This window comes from Meriones unguiculatus, chromosome 1, assembly GCF_030254825.1.
Source record: "Meriones unguiculatus strain TT.TT164.6M chromosome 1, Bangor_MerUng_6.1, whole genome shotgun sequence".
NCBI classification, from domain to species: Eukaryota; Metazoa; Chordata; class Mammalia; order Rodentia; family Muridae; genus Meriones; species Meriones unguiculatus.
The window spans coordinates 148,824,130-148,849,184 of record NC_083349.1 but is presented as its reverse complement, the minus strand read 5'-3'; the positions used below and the strand labels follow the sequence as shown (position 1 = coordinate 148,849,184).

Genomic DNA, 25,055 nt, shown 5'->3' with positions numbered 1-25,055 from the left:
CCCTAGAAGGAGAGAACCAACTCCTTCAAGTTGTCTTTTGTCCTCCACTGGTGTTATGGCACACACAGTGCCCCTTCCCCCCTAAATATTTTAAAACATACTGGCTGCATACTTTGAAATTCACTTAGAAATTAAAAATTTTAAATATCAATTCATTAAACTAATACAACCATTAGATGTTAATAAGAATGTTTAAGTGAGTGGTACTTTATATTTTAGCAAAGCTTTATGCCTGGCTTAAAAGACAGTTGTATTCTTTACCTGCTTGTGCATCCCTGCTTGTGACATGTTTTGGTGGCAGTATAAAGAACTGTGAGCCTCAGAAGTACACATTTGGAAAAGGTACTGTAAAGAAGACCAATTAGTGGGCATTCTTCATGTTTTCCCATACTTTGGATAAGTGGCATCTTAAGGGTGATGGAGTGTGGAATCAAAAACATTAATATTGGGGCACATAGGACTCTCTCTGGTAAGGGGAAATAGCATAGACATCAAGGGTGGATGGGGATGTGGGACAGGATACGAGGGACCAGGTGTGGGGAGGATGGAGGGCGAGAGTGCTGGAAGAGACATCTTGGGATTAGCTAGAAACAGTGCAATGGAAACTCCCAGGAATCTAGGAGGGTGACTCTAAGACTTTTAGCAATGGGGAATATGGAGCTTGACTGACCATCTTCTGTATTACCAAGCAAGACTTCCAGTGGAGGAATTGGGACACCAACCCAGCCACAAAACCTTTCACCTACCATCTGTCCGGCCTATAAAATGTGTAGGGGTAAGGGGGGTGCAGAAATTGTGGGAGTGCCCAAATGGTGACTGGTGCAGCTTGAGACTCATGCCACAAGAGGGAGCCCACCATGACACTACCAGGAGGGCTAGAACCCAGAGACTGGATAGCCCAGAGACCTGTGATAGAACCAAACATGACTGGTTAAAAAAAAAAAAAAGTCACTGAGATGATTCTTAATGCTATTCTGCTATATTTATAACATGGTGCCTCAACCAGTTGTCATCAGAGAGGCCTTATGCCACTACTGATGAGGCAGATGCAGAGATTCACAACCAGACATTAGGTGGGGTTCAGGGAATCCTGCAAAGGGAAGGAAGGGGCGTAGGAACCAAAAGGGATAATGACACCACAAGAAAGCCCAGAGTCAACTAACCTGGGCTCATAGGGCCTTACAGAGACTGAACCGACAACCTGGGAGCCTGCATGGAACCTAGGCCCTCCACACATATGTTATAGTTGTATAGCTTGGTTTTCTTGTGGAACTCCTAACAGATGGAACAGGGACTGATTCTTTTGCCAATGTTCGGGACTTTCTCCCTCATACTGGGGTGCTTCATCCGGCCTTAATATGAGGGGAGGGTGCCTTGTCTTACTGCAACTTGATAAGGGAGGCCTGCTTTTCTCTGAAGAGAAACAGAGCTGGAGCTGTAATCTCACATGGTGGCTGGGAACTTGGGACCTCTAACCACTGAGAATCTCTCCAGGCTCCCTCAATGACTCCTTCAAAAGATACAATGAACCTTAAAGAGTTGTGACGGCTCATCTTGGTTGTCCACTTGACAAGACAAACTCCTGGGTACTACTAAGGGATTTTTTTTGGGTTAGATTATCTGAAGCAGGCACACTCTAAATGTGAGCTGCACTGTCAAATGAAACGGTCAAGGATTAAAGAATCTGCCTTTTATCTGCGCCCCCTCACTCTGCCGGGTGAGCTCATTTGTCCTGTTGCTATGGCTATTAGGAGCAACTTGTTCAGAGTTCCACTGTCCAGTGGCAATCAGTGGCTCTCCAGGAATCCTCCAGGCCTTCAGCATCAGACTGGAGCTGCTGAGACACCCAGCCTTGTGGACTGCCACTACCAGTGTGAGACAGCCATTATTGTACTCTGCAGAGTACATCCTATAAGCCCATCTAAGAAACCCCCTTTCTAGGTGTTTTCATTCTGTAAGTTCTGACGCTTTGGAGAATCCTGACTAGAAGAGCAGCATTAGGTGTGATATGGGGTGAAGTCGGAAGCCCAGAGTTCTTGTACCTGCTTTTCACATGTGTGCCTTTCCCAACAGCATCACTTAGATGTCTGTGGTTACAGTTGGCGCTTTGGCACATTATCAATATAGAGATCTTAACACACTGACTTCATTTCTTCAGGTGTTGACCTTCAGTGAGGTTGAAGGAGCATATGGTTCTTGTTTTCAATTTTCTAAGGTGCCCCTCTGCTGTTTTCCACAACAGACAGCTGTGCTGACATCTTTCCCAGTGACAGCATTGCAATGAGTCCGCCTGAACCTTTACCCTGCCTTTTGTTTGGTGACCACTGTAACAGGTGAGGTGGGATTTCACGGTGTTCTTTTTAAATAATTTTAGGAATTTATTTTATGCACATTGGTGTTTTGACTGCATGCACATCTGTGAGAGAGTACCAGATCCCCTAAAACAGGAGTTAACAGACAGGTGAGCTGCCATGTCGGTGCTGGGAATTGAACCTAGGTCCTCTGGAAGAGCAGCCAATGCTCTTAATTGCTGAGCCATCTCTCCTGCCCATTACTGTGGTTTTAATGTACCTTTCTCTGATGGTTAGTTATGCACAGCAGGCTTTTTCAGGTATGTTTTGGGCATTTGTATGCATTCTTTAAAAAAAAAAAAGTTTGTTCTATTTATTTTGCCCATTTTTAAAGATTTTGTGATTATTGAGTTCCTTACACATTTAAATATTAACTTCTTATCACATGTATGATTTGTACAACTTTTCTCCTATTTTTGTGTTTACATCCTGATTTTTGTTTTGTTTTGTTTTTTACATATAGGTACTGTCTTAGGGTTTTGTTGCTGTCAAGACACAACATGACTATGGCAACTCTTGTGTTTTTTTTGGTTGTTTGAGACAGGGCTTCTATCCTTGGCTGTCCTGGATTCGCTATGTAGGCCAGGCTGACCTTGAACTCACAGAGATCTGCCTGCCTCTGCCTCCGTTAGTGCTGAGATTGCAGGCTTGAGCCACCGAGCCTGGCTCATGGCAACTCTTTATAAGGGGAAGCATTTAATTGGGGTTGGCTTATAGTTTGGTCCATTATTGTCGTGGCAGAAAGCGTGGCAGCATGCAGGCAGAAGGAGCTGAGTGTTCTAAATCTAAATTGGCAGGCAGCAGGAAATGAACTGTCTTGTGTTTCCACCTCAAAGCCCCTAGCCTTGCACCTTCCTCCAACAAAGCCATACCCACTCAAAGGCCACACCTCCAGGGGTCATTTTTATTCAGATCACCACTAGTACTGCTATAGACTTCTAGGACTGCTTTGTTATTATAATTTAGGCCTTTTTATTCTACTATGCGTAAGGTTCAAATTCAGAACAAATGGCTGAGATGCCTATTTGACATATCCAAATAGACACTGGCCGCCAGATTCTCCTTGTATCCCTCAGTCCCTGCCTGTTACAGGGCCCTCCTGGCTGGCACACCCCACCCTCTCCAGTGCATGGGCTGGGCTGCTCTTACATATATATATTCTATCCAACTGTTTTGTTTACCTGTTCCCTTTGTGCCTTTGGCCTCCTGGCTGCTGCACCTGGTCCCCCTCTCCCTATTTCTTCTCCCCGAGTGGCCCAGCTGAGTCTGGTCATGTCCACTATGGATTCTTCCAGATGTCTCTGACTCTGTGTTCTCACACATATCTATAATAAATTTTCTCTTCCACCCTACCTAGGTGCAGTCATGACCTTTCATTTCATTTCTCTTTTTCATTCATGTTGGGGGTTGGTCTGATGCTTGTGTTTTGATGCTAATTACTGGCCCTCAAGAGCTGGTTACTGCCCTATCCTGCCTAAGACATTATTCCTGATTGGTTGATTAAAAGGCCTATACCTGGGCAGGGCAGAATGGGGTAGGCATGGCTAAGATCCCCGGCTTTCGGTTCAGGAGAATCACAGGAAACAGATGGGAAGAAGAGAGGAGCAAGAAGGACACCACAATAGGTTATTGTGTAGAAGGAACCATGTGGGTGGGGAGGAAGGGTTCCAATAATGGCATGGAAAATTCCAGATGAGAAATGCAAGCATTTATAGGACTATGGATGGAAGATGGGCCCAACAGGAATGGTAAAGGTGGATGGCTTTGGATGGGGGCTAGGAGGTGGATGGTGACAGCATAGGTGGAACTGCCCATCCCAAAGTAAGTAAGGCAATTATAAAATCTAATAGGTGTCTGTCTTATTGATTGTGATAGCGGGTTAAATAATAATGCTGTAACAATTACAGGGCAAATAATAAACACTATATAGCCCAACACCATCTTATTTACAACAACACATTTACTATGTAGTTTAAGTCCCTGCTGACTTCCTGACTCTTGTCATTATTGAGGGTATGATACTAAGTATCTCCACCATAAGGTATGTACAGCACACATTTAAGTGTTTTACACACGTCATCCCCTTGACAAACTGACCATCTATCATATACTGACCTTGTTTCATTTCAGTTTTTAATTTAGTTTGATTCATCTAAATGTAGCCTTTTCTGTACTTTTTTTTTTTTTCATATACAAATACCCTTTTCCATCCTGTATAAGTCAGGGTCACAGAATGCATGGAATGAATATATATATGTAAGGAGAATTTATTGGAATGACTTATAGGCTGCAGTTCAGCTAATCCAACAATGACTAGTAGTCAATGAAAAGTCCAAGAATCTAGAAGTTCCTCTGTCCCACAAGGCTAGGTGTCTCAGGTGGTCTTCTGCATATGCTGGGATCCCAAAGAAATAGGGTCCAATGCCAGTGAAGGAATGGATATGCCAGCAAGGTGAGAGCAAGCAGGCAAAGAACAAGAGCGTCTTTCTTCCATGTCCTGACATAGACTTCCAGCAGAAGGTGTGGCCTACATTAAAGGTGTGTCTTTCCAGCTCAAGATGCAGATCAAAAACCTTTGTCTCTTGCCTCATAAGCTGGATTTATGGTGTGTCTTTCCTCCTCAAGACCTGGATCACAGGTGAGTTTTCCTACCTCAGAGGTTTGACAAATGGATTCACCCACTTCAAATCCTTCTGGGTAGATTAGCCAGGGAGCCCCAGGGGTCTGTGTCTGTTTCTGCTTCCCAGCAATGGGGATCTGGATGTGCACTGCCACCCCTGAGTTCTTGTGTAGATGTTGGAAATCCAAACTCAGGTCTTGGTGCTTACACAATGATCACTGTGCCCACTGAACATCTTCCCAGCCCAGTCATTTGATTGAAGGATTTAGTTTGTTTATATTTAAGCTATTAACTATTTTAAAAGTTCATTATCCCTACTCTTAACACCTGAAATGCTTCAAAACCTGTGAAATTCCTGAGTGACGTGAGGAAATTTCAATACCCAACTTCATGTGATATGTTCACTCAAAATGAAGACACCCTACAAAGATCATAGAAGCTATCTTTTAGTATTTAAGGTATATAATAAGCAGTTAGGTTCCATCCCTAAGATGCCTCATTTACATATGCAAATATTCTAATGTCCAGACTCAGAAACACTTCTGTTCTCCAGGATATACTGAACTTATATGGACAGGCAGGAATTGTGTTAATTATTTAGATCCTGCAAATCCTTTGTCTCTTGCAGTCTCCCTGTGTGGCTGGGTAGGTAATCTTCTGTATCAGCACTAGTAATATGCTTTATTATTCATCTTTTATGTACCCATTGTTTCTTTGTGGTTATTTCTTTTAGGTAATAACCTTGACAGATTATATAAAAGACTCTGTACTTTCACCATAGCTCCTTCCCATTTTTATTACTTGTGTCATAATTTATCCTTTCATGTCATACACCTGTTAACAAATTAGTGCAGCTGTCATCTTAAATGCTTTGTCTAACGTCCAATTCTAAAAACAAATGACTCACACAGCTTCTTGGAAAAGCTCCCTCCTAATAATGTAATAATGAACACCACCCACACTTTTGTTTTGGCAAGTCTCTATCACTCTCTGAAGGACAGCTTTGCCATTTAGTTGTGTTTTTGTTTTTTCCCTCAGACCTTTGATTAGATCATATCACCCCGCTCTTCTAGCATGTCAGCTTCCCACTGATGTCTTGATGGCAAAATTAGAGTCTTTTGCGTGGTATTGTACATCTTTCTCTCATTGCATTCAGGATCCTGTCAGTTTGGCAATCTGATTGTAATGTCACTTTGGATCAATGTGATTTGCAACTTAGGATCTTTCTGTACCTGGATTTTTAAAAATCATTTTCCAGATTTGGGATGTTTCTAGCTATTTTAAATATTTTTTCTTCCTTTAATACTGTATTCAGCATTTTCACTTGTGATGCTAGCTCTTAAACTGCATAGGATTTCATTTTTTTCACATTTTTTTTCTTTGATGACTTTAAGTTGTCCTTATCTGTGGCTTAGACTGGTTATATAGAGTTGTTGAGGCCTGCTTTAACATTTTGCACAACTATAGCCCCTGTGATGAGACCTTCTTTTGTTTTTAGTGTAACTGTAGCTCTTCTGTTGACACCTGCTTTGTTTTTAATTACAACTGAAGCCTTTTTTGTTTCGTTTTTATTTTTTTAAGACAGGGTGTCTCTGTGTAACAAGAGCTGTCTGTTCAGGACTCACTTTGTAGATCTGCCTGCCTCTGCTTCCTGAGTGCTGGGATCAAAGGCATGTTTCACCAGACTGGCAACTGAAGCCATTTTTGTCTTAAGTCTCCATAAAGTGAAGTTGAGTACAAGTTCTCAGGCTCTGCCTGTCTTAGAACTTGAAGAGCCTTTTACTTACAATTCAATACTTGTTGAATGTTCACAATTCAATACTTGTTGAATGTTCTGCTTGAATTAATATATGTCCTACTTAAACAAAACTGCAATATCCTGCTAAGTTCTTTTTTCTCAGAATGGTGGGGAACTGGAAAGTCCCCAATCTCCTCTACCCTATACCCTGGGTCAATCAGCTTCAAATGCTTTGTCTAGCTACCTAGATACAATGTACTTGGAACAAAAATCAATTCTTCTTGCTTGGCTAGGCATGTTATACCTGAAATAGAACTTACTCTTCCTGCTTGGTTGTGGGTTTTCCCTTTAAAAACTTCCTCTGGAAACAGCATCACTTGGCTCACAGGTCCACTGTCTCTGACTGGTCAGTCTTTGTTCAGCATTCAATAAACTTTTATTCTGAGACTGGTGTCTACTTGGTCACCAGTGGCTATTTTCAAATCTCAACAGTTTGCATTTTATTAGATATAAGTATCTAGTGATGACCTGAGGTGGAATTGGGTATCTTAGGGAGTCCTGGATAGTTCCCCACAGATACCACAGAAACAGCTTCTTCTGTTATATGTTCCCATGATGCTCTGCTTTAGGCCCCAAAGCAGGCAAGTAACCAACCAATCATGGATAGGGCCTACCCCCTAACATAACTTAGGCAAAAAAAATTAAAAAAAAAAAGCCTTTTATATGTAGACCAAGTATTTATTTTATCGCAGTAATGTAAAGCTGACTTAAATATTGCAGTTTATTTTGTCACTTAATTTTGAGAGGTTTATTATCTTCTGATGTTTGATCTTCCTTAGACTAGTTACTCTGAATTATTTTTGTGCATTTAGGGTTAGGAGCTCTCTAGCCCCTGAGAAGTAGCTGTCTGGTATTCATGTTTCTTTGGTCATATTTCTAGTTGGTTTTTGTGCATTTAGTGTTACTCTTTTATAGGATGGCTTTGGGGCAAAGGACTTACACTGGGGGATGAACAGGAACTGGCAAGAAGTACAATGGTCTGGTGAGGGACAGTTTATTCTCTGCAGCTGGCAGCTTGGGTCAGTTTTGGCAGACATTGTAGGGGTCCTCAGAGTACTGGAGTACTACTGTCAGTAGCTGAGGGCTTTGTGGATCTTCACTTGCGATGTCTGCTGGATTCACTTTGCACAGGAGGTCGTAGCTAAGACGTTTCAAGCACTGGGTCCAGCTCGCAGGCACTGTGACATCACTAGGATATGAAGGGTGGTGTGTATGGAGTGCTCTGGATCCAGAGACTGAAGCACAGGTTCTCAAGATGGGGCACTGTCGATAATTTTTGAGTACCTAGGTTCCAGCACTTGTGAAGCTGCCAAGAATTGGGGACAGGGCAGGTAGCATGCACATGACTATAGTGGCTATGGGCAAAGGTGAGGTTGAAGTTCTCTCTGGTGATGAATGAGCTAGTATTAGTATCACAGGCACATTACACAGTGGCCCCAGGGCCCCAGGCATGAGGCCTTCTAAGACAGTAGCATTGATGTTGGATGTCTAGGCCTTGGAGCCAAGCTCTGAAGCAAGGTCTAAGTCTGAGGGCTGAGCTGGTGCTTTAAATGTCTGCCTGGCCTGAGGGTCTGTGCTACAGCAGGCCTGCTCTGTGGGAGTCGCTCATGCCTGCAGCACAGGCGGGTACAGTGCAGCCTGAGTTTAGGCTTGGAGTGTGGGCACGTAGGCAGAGGTCAGTTTTGAGGTTATGCAAGACTGGGAGAGATGGCATCTCTGGTTCCTGGAGTAAGTGGCTGCTTTGTGGTGTGTGTCTGTGGAGGTGGCAGGCCTCTTGTGGTAGTGGATGGCTGCTAACTTGATGCAAAGAAATGGAACCCAACAATACTGAAGAAACGAGAGAACCCACTGGCAAATTCACAAAGCCTGTGCCAAGGAATGGACATTTTTGTTGAACCATCAGAGTCTGGCCTTGTTGTGAAAGCAGCCCTTAACTGTACCTTTAACAGAATCATGTACTGGAGCAACAACACAGGCACTTCTTTGCCATTCAAAACACTTAACAACTTGGAATGGAGAACAAATTTTATTCTAAAAATAGATCTGAGTAACAATGAAATACCAAAATTGGCCATTATAATAGAAAAATGGGTAACTACAGTTTGCTTTAGTCTTTTTCCTGAAGATACAAAATTGTCACACCATAAAATATGTTGCCAACTCTCATTTGTCTACATCTGAATTATCCTCCTATGGGTTTACCCAAGTAAAATGTAAAGCCCAAGTAGCTCTGCCGGGGGCCACATCTACATCGAGGACTGTTTGATCTCAACAAACACATTCTCTAGAAAAGTTGGAAAAGGAAGCATTTACTCAAGCCAGACTCGGAAGACAAACTTACACTTGGGAAACATGCTCAGTTTTTACAGATTAAAAAGAGATCCCCTCAACGAAAGTCCTAGTATTTGAAAGTAACAAATTATAAAAGACATAAGTACATTACTTTTAATCTCCAAATCAATATAGATGTAAGAGGCAAAAACGACAGTGCTTTAAGAAAGTAGGCTGTATCTTCAAAGTGCTAAAGAAACAAGTATTCAACAAGATCTTCTTGGTACTCAAGTACCGAGGATGTAGCAAAGACAGGTTAAATTTAAAAGGGCCTCACTGCCACAGGGTCCCAAACTATATTTTGCAAAGAAAAGAAAGCAGTGGTTGCAAGCCAAATGGAAAGGATCAACTTCCCACCAGCTCTCATCTGAAACTAATCTAACTCTATTCTCTGTGTTCATATAGGTCTGAGCATTCCACATTTTACCAAGTCAGTTGGCTCTAATGTACAGAAAGTAGAAACGATTCTTATGTTTATATATACACTCAACATTTCTTAGGAATCTTCATCTTAAGAAAACCAGAAGCAGATTACAAAAGTAACACATTTTTAACTGTAACACAGGTGTATGTCATTAGGACTTTTTTGGCTTATTTCTACACTTTTAATTTACTTTGGCCCTCGACAATAGAAATATAAGTGTTTTGTAACTACTTCCTTTGTTGACCTTGACCCTGAGTTTGACCTAAATATAAACTATAGTCTTAACAATGCCGCAGAGAGTGTGGCTTCTGTGGTGATCTAACACCATTTCCCTGCAAACGCCAGGAGCTCCTTGTCAGAGGGATAAGGAAGCCAGAATTTATCAAAATACACTTTAGTATATAAAAGTTGTTTTCTCAAATTTGAATAAGTTGACAGTGTAAAAAAATACAGCATCTCTACCCTGTGGGTTCAGTAGCCTTGGGAGCTTCACATTCCCTGATTTAGAAAAGACAGCATTCTGCTGTCAATATAGACTTCTAAACACTGACTTGGAAATAATATAATGGGGCTTCAAAACAAAATGGTGTTTGCTTTTCATTAAAGCAGCTCAGTTCTACATTGCCTAAAAATGTTCACTAAATCTCAAATTGACACGTGTCTGTGAAAAGCAGTTTCCAATGGTGTGACAGCAGCAGTCTGCTTGTGTTCCTGCTGCTGTATCTTTTGAGAAGCGCGAGAGCTGCAGCTTGCCTACGTTATGCACAAAGGAAGAAACATCAACACTGCCAGCTGAAAAGAAATGGTCAGTAAAGTCCACCTGTTCCAGTGCTCTGGTGGCCTTTAGCACAAAAGAACGGTGGTGTTCAGGCTGTATTTGGAGTACAAATTCTGTTTCTAGATCAACTTTAAACCCCCAAATGCTGATGCTGCCTTAGATTGAGTGTTAGAGCTGGTCAGCTCAATTATGGACCCTGAGGCATGAATTAGATGCACCCAGCTCTGAGTGACAGGAAAGTTCTTGATGTGAGCAACAGAGATAGTGAAAATCCTGAGTGCTGTGACAGGCTCCTCAGCTGTACGCATGGAGCCTGCCCCTCCGTGACAACTGTGACCACTCACTGCCATGCGCATAGCATACTCCAAAAGGTAGGACTAGTCCTGCTATGACTTACTAAAGTAAGTATAATCATGGATAAATTACCTGTTAGCTCCAAATTTTCATTTAACTACCCAGACCACACCCTTTAACTTTAGTAGTGAGAAATTTCTAGATATTAATGAAATACATTGTTCATCTTATGCATGGCTTGTTTATGCTATTTCTAAGAAAATAATATTTTAAGCAAATATAAACCAAACTAATTGATAGGGCTGTAGTCTCTCTTCTTTCCTTGGCCAGTGGAGTACTTTAAATGATAGCATCATGTTCATCGCTGTAATATAGAAAAAAATTAAATTATTGTAAAATTATTATTTGTAAGAAAGGTAACATAGAACAATTTTTATTTTCACAATCAATACCATTGCTCAGCATTAAGTTTCATGCATATCCAGTATACAGTAGTGGGTTTGCCAAACAGGCCCACAGTCCAATCTCTGTTCTGGCTGTACTCAGGGCACATGTTATGACCTGGTCATGTATACTGGGAAAAACAGTCCAGAAATGTTAAAATGGGGAAGGTAGGCTACTTTAAAGAGCTAGCATTATAGCCACGGACCACCACACCTGGTTTACTTATAGGGAAAATCAAGCAGATGGGTTTCTTTTGTGTCTCTCTGTGTCCTTGTCATAAAATGCAAAAATAAAATAAAATAAAATGTATATGTACACGGCAGACCCCCTAAGTTGCTAGGTTGAGGAGACCTGGCATGTCATTTCTTATGATTAGTGGGAAAAGCCAACAAAAGGGATTTGCTAAATGTTGGTAAAGTAGTGTTTGATCCAGGTAAAGTACAAACGTGCTTATAGATAGTTATATGTTCATTTGTAAGAACTACAAGTGTGCACATGAACACAACATACGTCTTTCCTTGAGATGAACACTGGCCTAACTGGGATTGGCCATGATAAAACTATGTAGGATGGTCAAACTCACATTGTTCGATACCGAATGCCTCTTCTTGAATAGTACATTTTGCATCCAACGTAGAGAATAGATAAAGCTCCCAATGTTAACACTATACCACCAACAAAGCTGCCAGTATCAAACCTCGATCCTTTGCCTTTGTCAGGACGAGCAGTTGCTGTATCTAGAAGATAAAACAGATATCTGTGCTTTATTTTAAAGCATTGCATATTCTGAAGTCCGAATTTCTATGTAAGAATGCTGGAATGTGGGTTAGGGAAAATTTGGGCACATAGTTTCTATTTTTTGTAGAAAGGAAAGCTGGCTTTAATGTGGCATTTACTAGCTAACTCACAGCACAGAAAAAGGTAATACGTACTCATTACAGATGTCATAAAGCTACTGTGGGCTGTGGTATTCATGGACGCTGACGTCTGGGTTGAGTTTGGGGAAGCACTTGCTTTGGGAGTAGACTTTGAGGGAGTAGAAGTCACGTGTGGTGAGGTTCCTGGTGTTGATATTTTAGCAATAGTTGCAGGTTTCACAGTGACAACCGTGCTATTTCTTGACAGTACTGAAGTTAATAATGGCTTCATGGTGCTGTTGTTAATTTCACCAGTCTGGTTAGAAGCCACATGTATGGTGGTAGTCTCTGAAAAAGAATAAGAATGGTTAGGATCTGTGGTAAAAGGTCCCCCCCACAGCTATTGGTCATGGCCCCACCCAGAGCGGTCTAGCAGGGTGGCAGCAGGGGAGCTGTGCTGACCGTAGCACATTTTGGATTACAACCACATAACCAACAAGACCAGGCCCACATTTATATAGCTAGGAAGTTTTGTAAGGCTATAAAGAGATAAAATTGTAAGACTGAATCATATCTGTGTGAGACCTTGCACCATGCTTCCTTTCACATTTTAGGTTTTTAAAAGTTAGTTTTTTGTTTGTTTTTCATAGTCAGGGTCTTGCTTATGTAGCCCAGGCTGGCCTCAGACTGTGGCATGCAGCCTGAGTACTGAGTATAGGCCATAGTAACCTGTAACATTATTTCATGTCTAGAAGACTACACTGTGAGTGTGAGAAGGTTTTTAGGCTTGAGGTTCTCTGCCACATTCTTGTAGGAACTGAGATCTCCAAGCCACAGCAAGCTGAGCAGCAGTGTTACTCTTTATAAGGGTGGTCATCGTCCTCAGAGGACTATGCACGTGAACTGCAATCACAGTTAGCTGGTCACTTGGTGACGGTGACAACCATCGAGATAGGTAGGAGGGTGTATTCTGAGAACCTCACATCTCAAAACCAGTTTTGCAAGGGTGGGTTACAATGCCAATGCCTCAGCTCATGCCCACATTAAAGCAGCTCAGTTTTTTGGGATAAAATGTTGTGTGCATGAAAAAAGAAAAATTCTCAACAAAAGCATGTCTCCTTCATTTCTTATTCAGTATGCATTTTCCTTGAGGGAGCACAAAATACTGCAAAACCCAAATCTTTGTACATTAACAGTCCAAGTGGAATCCATGTTGAAGTTCCACAGCTGCTTACAGTGCAGTGTGTGGGGTGGTGACTGGTAATGTGGCTCTAATCCTTTAGATGGTGTAGCTTGTGGCTCTAATCCTCTAGATGGTGTAGCTTGTGGCTCTAATCCTCTAGATGGTGTAGCTTGTGGCTCTAATCCTTTAGATGGTGTAGTTTCTTCCTGTGTTGGCTCTTCAAGATAGAAACCTTGTTGGTTTTCCTTGCTGACCATTTTCTTCCCATAAAGGGTAACGATGGAAAATCAATCACTTGGGCTTGCTTTTCTCACCCCACCAACACCAAGGTCCTTACCGGAGCAAGGTGATGACTCTGCATGTCCCAGTCCAAACTACTCCTAAAAGACGTATTTCTTTCAAGCTCGACTGTACACACTGGGGTCAAGGCCACTGCTTCTCCAAACCACAGCTCTTACACACATCTCTGTCTCCTCCCAACCTCACTTCTCTGTTCTCACCCACTGGTATCAGCCGTCCTTTTTTAAAAACAGAACCCTTATTATTATCCTAGTAGGTGCCACAGCAAACAGCAGTCTTTATGCCCTTAACAGAGTGGCCGTCACAGAATAAAACAATGAACCACTTGCCTGCCAATCAACTGTCTACTAAGTCTTCAGACACAACAGAGTGACATGGGCAAAACCACGACAGGGAAATATATTGTTCCAAGTGTGCTACAGAAATACCTAAGCAGCTGGGAGTTTCCATAAACTGGCACAACATTCCAAAGGGAAAAGCTGCTAAGAGCTTCAGACATGAGAGCCGAATGCAAGGATGCTGTTCTTAAGGTCAGAATTCATGTCTGGTAACTCAGTGCCTTTGCTTGAAGTATAATTATCATGTGTTTCCTTCTGTGAAGAACCACCAATCTGGGCAAGGCGGCACAGAACGGGAAAGGTGGCTGAGGCAGGGTATTACAAGCATGGGGCCAGCTACTAGGGTTACAAGGAAAGAACCTGCCTCAAACAATAAAAACACAGGTAACTGGGCAGGGGAGATGGCTCAGTGAGTAAAGGTGCTAGCTGTTAAACCTGAGGGGCCGAGTTCGATCCCTGGGTCCCTCACAGTAAAAACTCTCAAGTTGTTTCCAACTTCCACCATGTGCTATGGCACACACACATATTCACAATGAGGAAATGTAATAAAATGTTTCATATAAATGATAACCATATTAAGCCTGATGTTCCCTGGTCTTTTCACTGTTTGAAGACTGATGAGTACCTAAAGGTACAGTTTACAAAGTTGTCCCCTGCACAGAGATGACAACAGGCCAGCCAGCCAGCAGCACTGTTAGGGAGAAAACCTGTCACCCCCGGAGCTTACCTCCTGGCTCTCTAGTCTCTAGAGCAGTGGTTCTCAACCTTCCTAACATGGCAACATAACACATGTTATGTTGACCCTCAACCATAAAATTATTTTTGTTGCTACTTCATGGCTGTGATGAATCATAAATATCTGATACACAGTTCCTGTGAAAGGGTCATTTGACCCAAAGGGGTCAGAGGTTTAGGACTGCTGCTCTAAGCTGAACTTGAAAGGCAGGTGAGGGAAGGGTGTCCTCCTCCGCTCTTGGTCCATGGAGAGTCAGAGAATGCTACTTCTCCTCAACACAGGAAGGCCCAAAGGTAACTCTGAAGAGCCAGACAGCTTTCTGCCCTGTGACTCAGTCAAGGACTGAAGTCAGGTCCCAAGGGAGTCTGGTTCCAGGTAGTTTTTTCTTCTGTGTATCAGCGAAATTTAGGGTGCTTCCTTTACTGCGAAGTCTTTTCTTTCTTTTTCAGTGGTTCACATGCACCACTAAGAACCTGAGAAGAAAGCTGGCCCAGTGGCTTCCCAGAAGCGTATAGCCTAGGGTAGGAAAGAGGAGCGCTGCAGCACAGGGAGCAGGGTGCTGAGGCCGTGAGGGCAGCAGAGGAAGCCCTGCTGTGTGGAGTGTCAGGAGGCCAATCATGCAGCAGCCAACTGGCTTTTCCCTGTGAGCCCCACTGGGCTGCCTGTGAGGGAAACGAGGAGAGGTGGGCAGAGAGTCGAGTGCTCAGGCTGCACCTTCAGCCTCACAGCAGGCCTGTGTTGGCAAGCCAAGCTCCGCAGAAACTGTACTCACTATTTTTATTCAGAAATCTGCACATACCGCCTACAATATGAGAGCACAGGTATGTGTGCGTGCGCACAACTGGAAAGGGTTGCCCACACTTGGTGTGGCTTGAAGTGTGTTCCTGAAATTTCTATGTGGAAATCCAAACTCAGTGTCAGACTTCAACCCAGATATTGAGGGCTTTCTGGGGAGCATCTCACTCAGATGAGCTGTTGGGGTGGCTCCACCACCATGGTGTAATCTCAAAGGAAGACCAGAGGCTTGAGAAGGAGGCCCCAGCTGCTGGCCCTACTGCCCCATGGAGCCCTTCCTCTGCTGGCTCTGCATAAGCCTCCTGAGCCTTTCCTCAGGGCCATGTTCCCCCAGAGTCACCTCAGATTCCAGGAGAAAGATTCATGTGGAAACACTGTGACAAAGACAAAAACCACTCAAGAAATCCAGAGTCTACCCAGACAGACTGTGCCATTCAGAGGCAGTTACCTCTCCCGGCAAGGCCTCTTTGCCTGCCCCTCTCACTCTGACACTGTTATGTACCACTTTAAACATTACAGTATATTACACTGGGATGGGGTGGGAGGCACGTTAGCCCTGAAACTGCTCACACCTCAGAGAGGCAAGAACTTCTGACTACTGCCAGCAAGCCAGAGTGCCAAGGGATGTCACCTCGGCCTGCTGACACACTCATCTCCCCACCGTTCTCAGTGCCGCTTTAGGCAGTGGTAAGTGAGCTCCATGCCTGGCTTCAGAGATTCATCCACGGGCAGTGAGCTGTCCCTGCAGCTGGTACCAGCCAGGGGCCTCACTGAGCCCAGTACCGACAGGGAGATGAGCTTAGTCAGTGCATACCTGTCAATCTGGCCTCAACACCTGACAAATGTGAGGTCCAAGGTCGTCTGCCTGTATTGAACATAATCACAGGAAAGGGAAGGAAGGGGCCAATGGCAGCCCCATACACCTCCCAGCACAGGCAGCAGCGTAAATAAAAAGGAGAGAAGCAAGTGGATCTCTGTGAGTTCATCAAGGCCAGCCTGATCTACAAAAGTGAGTCCAGGACAGCCAAGGCTCCACACAGAGAAACCCTGTCTTGGGAAACTAGAAAGAGGAGGGGGGAGTCACCGAGGGGGGGGAGAGGGAGAGGGAGGGAGAGAGAGGGAGAGGGAGGGAGGGAGGGAGAGAGAGAGAGAGAGAGAGAGAGAGAGAGAGAGAGAGAGAGAGAGAGAGAGGGCTGACCTCATGTTTGGGACCTCCAGCAATTTGATCAGATTTCACCCCTCTAGCCTAGTTAGTTGCAGCCACACAGCAGAGCTCAGGAAACTACCTAAGGTCTCCGAGAGCCACTATCCCATGCTGTACCACAGGGGTTGGGAGTACTAGCTCATCAACCCTATGACAGCTGCACTGGAAAGTTCCCTCTGTGGGGCAAAGGGGGCCCTATCCTGTCTCCCATTCCCCATGGTGACTGTTAGCAGCCAACCAAGTTGTAGCTTATGACAAGTTTCAGGGAAGAAAGGAGCCAACAGCCACTGTTGTCCAATAGCCAGTGATGGTCTGTGACACCGACTCCCCAGCCAGCCGGAATGCCTGGATATCTCCAGCTACCTCAGTGCAGGGACACTGCTGTGAAGGAGTAATTTCCCTTTGTCCCTAACCAAGTCCCAAAAGGGTGAAGGTGAACAATAAGTCTTCCTCGGGGCATTAAATACAAACTTGAGTTTGCATCCAAATGTGTAGTAGTAGTTTTCCATCCATTACAGTTGCTAAAAACATGGAGCTATTTCCGACACAACCAGAATGTTCTCGTGTCTGAATGTTATTCTGAGGAGACTGATTCTAAGCAGTTTGTAGCTTGAATGTGTAAATAAAAGACCCTTTCTTACTGTGAGTCCATAGGCACATTCTAAAAATTCTAAATTCAAATTTCTTGACAGAACACAGAACTGAAAATCTAGATTTAAAGAAAAAAGTCTTTAAAAAAAAATGAGTCCTGGTGAAAATGGGCCTTTTAAAAATCACATCACCACAGGGAATGTCTATTTCCTGAACATCAAATATCTTATGGACTCTGTTTCAATCAAAGCAATCATCTAAAGCCTGCAGCGCAAACCTGGCTTGCTGTCCAGTCTGCTGCGAAGCTGTGTGTGCAGCAGAGCTGCTCACCCCACAGCTGGAAGTGCAGGGAAGGCGCCCTGGCTGCTCAGGGTGGTGGGGCTGCCCAGAAGCTCATTTAGCTAGGTCCCTTCAGCAAGGGCCTTGCCCATTCCACTCCACAGCCACACCTACACCCACAGTTAGCAAGTCTGGCTAGCTACAGAAGGCGCAAGGCAGCGAGGAGGAATCGAGACTGCCATCACTGCACCACGTGCCTGCTCAACACTCCAAGCCTCTCTCGGCATCCGTTTCCTGTGTAGCCGTGGCTGTCCTGGAGCTCACTGTGTAGACCAGGCTGGCCTTGAATGTGGGAGATCTGCCTGCTTCTGCCTCAGCTGGCACTAAAGGCATGTACCACCACAGCAGGCCCACTCTAGTCTTTTAACACTAGCTACACAGATCAGTCCTCAGTAACTTTCTAAATGTGTTCAAGTGGTACCTCCACACTGAACACAGTGCTCAGCGGCCTGATGACACAGAAGGGCTAATGGAGTTGAGACAAGTGGAGTTACAAGCCAGGCTAGGGGCTACAGCAGCCTTTCTCTCCTTTCTAGGCATCTCTATCCCCCTTTTAATCAAATACCTGGTTTTCAGTTTTTATAGTTCTTAACTGTCTTTTTTATTGTTATTACCTTCAAAATAAATCTTTCTTAGGGCCAGCACGATGGTACATGAGTATGTATACATGTGTGTACACATACACACACTATAAATCAGGTAGAAAAGTTGTTTCTTCACATGTTTAGGTGCTAGCATTCTAGTGCTGGAAGTACATTTTAAGCAATTTTTACTTTCTATTTTATAAGCTGAATCTAAATTTCTGAGGAAATTTTAAAAAACATACTGTAAGGCAACGGGGAAAGATTCTTACATAGAAATTGGCACAATTATTTGTACTGTATACGTGACCCTAAGACCCACCCTACCCCAGCTGCTCTGGGCCCCGAGTTCTGGTACTGGACTGAGCGCATGCAGGCTCCTGCGTGCCCCTGGGCTCCTTCATTTGAGTACAGGGAAGGTGTCCCCTGGCAGTGCTTTCTCTCTCTGTCTGTAGTACCTGCTGAGCTAAGGTAACTGAAAGGCCAGAGTGAGCTGGCACAGCTGAGTCCACACCCTCTGTATTAGCTGCCTCTGCGCCAAGGTTACCTCGTGAATCCTCAGTTCTCATTCTGTGCCTGTCTGTCCTACATATTTTGACACACATCTGTATTTTCATGGGCTTCTGAGGCAGACGGCGTGAACCCCACTTATGACGAAACAAAGGCATGCAGAGGAGAACTTGCCCGCCAGACTAAGAGTCACAAGTGTGGAAGCCAGGGTGTGAACCTGGGCAATTTCATTGAAAAGCTCCTGCACTGGGTCACTAGTTGGCTATGTCACGAGGGACAGCAGTGCCACAAAGTCAGAGCCTTGGTTGGAATGGGCAAAGATGTATGCTACTGCCCAGTGCTAACCTTTAACAGGCTCCTGCCTGGAAAACCAGAACAGAGCTTAGGTTAAAAAGAAATACAACACAAACATGCTCAGATTACTTCAAGTGCCAATTTCAGCTGGGTGTGTACCAAATACTTTGATGTTCCTTGAATCTGCACATAAGAAACTACAGTCTCTATCAGGGAAGCCACACGGCACTGACAACGATCTTTCTCATACCCCAGTCAGTCCGCACTGTCTCTGCAGGGCTAATTAATTATGCCCGAGATAACACTATTAAAGCAGTACTAGCAATTTCATAGGCCATGCAGATGGTGCTGTCACTCGGTTACAGAGGATTTACGGCCTAAACACAGAATAGGCATGTGCAATTCGCAGCTGCCACAAAAGAATGTGGTCATCAACAAGCTCAAAGTGCCCGACAAAGAGAGAGCCAGTCAGCAAATGCCAGTGCTCAAATGTCAGCAAAGACCCTGGAGGCCACAACTGCACTGAAGCATTTCGCAAATGGTTTCAGTTCACTTGAAAAGGTACCAAACTTTTTTTTTTTCTTCTTTCTGAGAAAGGGTCTGGCTATGTAGCTAAGGCTGGCTTGGAACTTGCTATGTAGCTCAGGCTGGCCTCGAACTTATAAGCCTCTTGCTTCAGTCTCCCGAGTACTGAGATTACAGGTATGGTCCCCATGACCAGCTTTGATGCTAGTACTCTGTAGCCCAGACTGACCTGAAACACACTGTGTAGAGGGTAGCCTCAGACTTCGCAATCCTCCTGCCTCAGCCTCATGAAGGCTGGGTTACAGGTGTAAGCCACCTGGCACTAGCAAGCTTAATACTTAATGCCCAATGTTTGCCTTGAAAGCCACAGGGAAATGAACCCTTGAAACCCTAAAATCCGGACATGCCCAAGCTTTCTAGAAATACTGCACTGTAGACTGCAGCAGCTTCCATGAGGCAGATGCAATGCCAGGTTTTTACATTTGCAAGGTGGTGTGATCTCATGGCCCTGGAGGATGCTGAGCAGATGAGAGAACTAGCCCGTTCTCATGGCTCCTCCAAGTCCATGCCGCAGCTGCGCCATTTGTTCTCGCTCAGCAGCAAAGGCCCATCTGACTGCACTCTGCCACGTAAAGTGCTCGTTCACACACACAGATTTCCCACCGACAGTGCTAAAGCACTACAGGTACCATCGACACATACATATGGGTACTTAATCACAAATATCAGAAGTATAAGAGCTTGGGTTTGAAAGCATTTAAAATCTTGGTGCCTCACAGCTTTGATTTCTGTTATTTATTTTCATGCTGGGGGTTGATACTGCCAGCTGGCTATCCCCACAGCCCTTTCCCTCTTACCAACAAACACTGACACATACAAAAGGTTCCAATAACAGAAACATCTGTGTTCTCATCGGTATATGTCATCTTGACACAAACTAAAGTCACCTGAGAGGAGGGAACTTCAATTAAGAAGATGCCTCATAAGATCAGGCTTGTGGGGCATTTTCTTAACTAGTGATGAATAGGGAACAGGCCCAGGCTGCTGGGGGTGGTGCCATCCCTGGGCTGGTGGTTCTGGGTTCTATAGGAAGCCATGAAGAGCAAGCCAGTACGCAGCACCCCTCCATCAGCTCCTGCCCTGTTTGAGTTCCTGTCCTTCCAATGACGAACAGCTATGTGGAAGTGTAAGCCGCAAAAACCCTTTCCTCCCCAACTTACTTTGCTCATGGTGTTTTACCCCAGCAATATCAACCCTAACTAAGATGGCCAATGAAGAGGCCCTCAAAGTGTACCCTCAACTACTTCCCTCTCAGAAAGCCACTGTCCTGAACTGGGGGCTTCTTTACACCTCTTCACCAGAGAGTGTTTCTGTGATACACAATGCTGCTCTCTATGGTTTGAACTTCATGTAACCACTCCATCACAGTGTGTTTTCTGACATCTACTCTTTGCATTTGACATAACTGGTTTATTAAAGTATTAAACCTTTTTCCTAAAAGCTGTAGTGCCACATAGATTCGTACATATTCAGGTTTTTTGTTATGAGATCTATTCCCCATGGTCCTTAGAAATGAACAATTACTGACCTCCAAATCACACATCTAGGAGTCTAGTTAAATCCTAGCTCAAGCTGCTAGTGATGTATAATACATGTAAGATCACCACCAAATTGCTTTGGAGAATAAAATACTCATCGACGGGGCATGGCTAAGGGCACTATCTGAATCTATAGCATGGTACATGATGAAAATTATGTCCACAGAGCCAGCAATGTGGCTCCGTGGATACAGGCGCTTGCTGCCAAGTCTGACAACCTGGGCTCAATCTCTGAAACTCCCATGGTACAAGGAGAGAACCGGGTCCTACAGATTGTTCTCTGACCTCCAGGCACAGCGTGTTGTGCCCTCTAGCCCTGAAAACAATTCTTTGCTATGCTTCCTTCCAAAAGGGGAGGTCTAATTTTCAATTCTTTGTCTCTAAGAAGAGAATCCGGTGCAGCTGACCCACCGTGACCCGAGGCTGGCTTCCACAGCTCTCTCCAGGAGCAGGCTGTTGGGGAAGCTTTCTACGTGAGGCCTACGGCAGCTGTAGTGGAAGTCTGGTTTTTTTAAAAACTCAGTTATGTTCTGTAAATATGTTTTTTTGTTTAATCTCAAGTGTGGGCTATGGGACTGCCTTAGTTTATCCACAGCTGATAACAGCCCTGTGCAGCTTCGAGAGGGTCATGGTCTTCACCAGCTGGAGTGTATGGATGCTGAGGACTCTGGGAGGGTATAAATACCAGAGCCCAGCAGGAGGAAGGGGCTTCGAGGAGATGGATGCAGCAGGAGGAAGGCTGCTTGTCTGTCCTCCTGCATTTGCTGTTGCTGGACTGCTAGATATCCTGACGACTTAGATCAGTATTTTCCCGAAGAACCCAACAACCCTAACCAGCTGGAACTAAGTCTAAAGAGGTCTATGTCCCCTTTCCCTTTAACCTTTCTCTCCTGCCTGGGGTTGGTGGTTGGAAGGGAGGTAGAGGATTAAGAACGTCATACAGAGTTTAAAAACAACACCTGTAGTCAGCCTTGTGGGGAACAGCTGAGACCTCTTGTCCACAAGGTGGCCATGTCACTCACCAGAGAGCCGAGTCCTGCTTGGTCACACCTGGTCATCACTGCAACATCAAACTGGTGCACTGGAGTAAATGCCTAACTCCTGATGTGCATGGACACTGCACAACAGGAGTAGTTTTAAACATCTAACCTCGGAGCTCTGAACCTGCAGCTGATACAAGAGACAAACCCAACAATGCAGCATGTTTCTCCGTTATTTACTCCAGTGAACACTGACTGTATCTAGGAGTTATTAGAAGGAGTGGTAGGAGGCCAGAGTCCTTTCAAGTTTTTGCTTTAGACGCTAAAGACTAAATGCATTCATTACTAATGTCCACAATTGTCCAAAGCCTTGAGAGATTTTACACAAGAACACCCTGCAGGGAGCAGAGGACATCACTGACTGAGTGATGTCCTCACTGAATGTGTGCTGTTGACCTTGCCACAGCCATGCCAGTGGCCTCGCAGCCTCAGTCAGAGGGTGGCAAAGCCTTTCTTGGAACCAAGTGTTGACAGTGTGTGCAGAAAGTGTCCACCACAGCTTTCTCCCCCTCCCCAGTCTTTACGGCCTTGAAGACTGCTCCACTACAGAGACTATTGCTGGGCTACAGAGACTGGCTAACGCTGCCTACCTGTCCAGCGGGACACAATGACCCACCTCTCTGTTCAGCTCTATATAATAAACACCCCGAGCTTCCAAGGCTGCACTTTCTCCTGAGAACCCAGAGCACCTGATCCCAGCTTGCTGTGTCTGTGTCACCTGTCTTTTCCTCATTCCACCAGAGCCAGGTCTGTGCCTGAGGTTGTGTATTCCTAAAACAATTGAATCTCTACTCTTGTAAAAGAACAAAATTACTTTAATTTTAGACACATTGTGGACAAGTTGTATTATGTGGTTTCCGGGCTGACTGCTTTAGATTAAAAGTGGCAAACTGAGGGTGGAGTGGGCAATTAGAGGGAGGTATAATGCTGTTTCAAAAGACAGACAGATGACTAACAGAAAGCTAACCTCAGCTATCTGAAGCTCCCAGAATATGGGAATGAAGACCCCTTCGTATCTAGAAGCCTCCGTGGCTGGAAGGGCCTCACAGGCTGTGACTTTGAGAATAACTAAGGTAATAACAGGTTTAGGAGGCACTCTCCATGCAGAGTCTGAGAGGGCCAGGCCTGACCCTTCCCTCCCCATGAGACTGTATCATAATTCAGGGGGGAATGAGAGGACCAGGCCTGACCCACCCCCAAAAGTCATCAGTTCCAGGAACTAGGCCATAGGTCACCAATTCCAGGAACAAGACATAAAATCCCCCACCCAAAAAACAACTTGAGGATAACCACAAGAATGGGAAGGTATATCTCAGGGTGGGGCATCTGTGCTGGGCAGCCCACTGAGCTGGTAGAAGAACATTTACGGCATAGAAAATACCTAACATTCCTGAGATCTATACATAGCTCGCTCAATGTTAGTTAGCCAATCATTTTGTAACAAGCTTGCTCTTGCTGAATGTCATCCAATCGTGTAACTGCTAAGCTGGAAATTCCCTGTCCTTGCTCAAACCCCAATAAAGACTCCTCCTCCTGATCTCTATACCTGAGAGCCACTGAGTTAATAACAGTGGGCCCAAGCTCGAGCTTGTAATAAAAACACTACTGCATTTGCATCAGAATCAGGTCCTTAGTGGTCTTTGGGGTCTGCAAGACTTGGGTATGGCATCTTGGGGGCTCATCTGTGATCCCCAAGACCCCCAAGGACCCCTGAATCAAAGGGTCAAGGACCAGCTAGTAAGCATCTTGTCTGTGTCTGTCTTGGTGTTCCTCTAGTTTCTGTTTTGGGCTCAAGGTAAAATCTGTAATCTGTCGGGAATGGTTACGGTGGACGTGCTGGACAACCATGGGCCACAGGGGGCTTGGAAGATGTTTCAGACCCTGTCAGAGGGAATGGTGTATGGAATATCTGCTGAGGAGAGCTGCTAAAAAAGGAGAGAAAACAGCTTGAGAGAGAAGTGTGTGGTAGTCAACAAAGCTGAAAGGAGTTGGAACTCTGAAGAGTGCTTTGACATCAGACATGGAGATACAAGTTTGGAGTTTGCCCCGCTGGTTTTCAGTCTTACTTTGGTCCAGTATTTCCTCACTCTGCTCCCTCTCCTCCTTTTGGGAATGGTAATATATATCCTGTGCCATTATATGTTGGAAGTATGTGATCTGCTTTTGCTTTTATAGGGGATTACAGTTAAAACTGCCATGAGTCTCCAAAGAGACTTCAGACTTTTAGACAGGGTTGAGACTGATAGACAATGAGAACTTTTGAAGTTGGACTGAATGCACTTCTGTATTATGATCTGGCTATAAGCCTATGGGGGCCAAGGAGTGGAATGTGGTGTTTTGAAAAAGAATGGCTCCCATAGAATTGGCACCATCAGGAGATGTGGCTTGGGAGGTACGCCCTTGTTGGGTAAGTATGTTACTGGGGGTTGATTCTGAGGTTTCAGATCAAGCCAGCTCAGTGTCTCTTCCTGCTGCCTGTGGATCCAGACACAGAACTCTCTGCTCCTTCTCCAGCACCAGGTCTGCCTGGATGCTGCCATGCTCCCAGCCATGATGATAATAGATTAAACTTCTGAACTGTAAGTCAGCTCCAACTAAATGTTTTCCTTTATAAGAGTTGCCATGGTTCTGATGTCTCTTCACAGCAATGGGATACTAAGACACACCCTAAGATCAAGGGCCTCCTGTCTCACAAACCTGATCCTTTACAGGATTGTGAGGTGCCTGTGATCCCAGCACTGGGGAGGATGGAAAGCATGAGGCAACCCAAACAAAACAAAAACTCTCACATGGTAAGTAATTTAAACCAAACTCCAATAGAAAAGAATTTAGAATAATTTCTTTATTATAACTATTCCACACTTAAAGAGTTCATTAAGCCATACACAATGTTTATCTGTTTGTTTGTTTGTTTGCAGTGCTAGGTATAGAACTCAGAGAGGCCTCCTGCACACTAAACAAATGTTCTACAATGGAGTGCAATAATCTACAACCTTAAGTTTTCTCTGTTAAAGAATTACAAGAACCACCATGACTCTATAACATACAGAGAAGTTTACAATTTCTACATGCAAATGTTTGTGTTGTGTTTTTTGTTGCTATTTAATATTGAAGACATTTCTTT

General features: G+C 44.4%; 1 protein-coding gene and 1 long non-coding RNA gene across 2 annotated transcripts in view; one reads left to right on the top strand and one right to left on the bottom strand.

Moving 5' to 3' along the window:
- The first annotated feature begins 551 nt into the window (after positions 1-551).
- LOC132648309 (uncharacterized) lies at positions 552-24,954 on the top strand. The gene is made up of 3 exons (XR_009586676.1): positions 552-2,333; positions 24,643-24,723; positions 24,850-24,954. It is a non-coding gene; the product is annotated as an uncharacterized LOC132648309 (long non-coding RNA).
- Positions 8,777-25,055, bottom strand: part of Tmem123 (transmembrane protein 123) — a 29,686-nt gene continuing 13,407 nt past the window's right edge. Inside the window, exons 3-5 of the mRNA XM_021645878.2 lie at positions 11,973-12,245; positions 11,624-11,777; positions 8,777-10,960 (exon numbers count right to left, since the gene is read on the bottom strand). Coding sequence (XP_021501553.1) covers positions 10,936-10,960; positions 11,624-11,777; positions 11,973-12,245 — 452 coding nt within the window. The 3' untranslated portion in view covers positions 8,777-10,935. The remainder of the gene's footprint in view (positions 10,961-11,623; positions 11,778-11,972; positions 12,246-25,055) is intronic.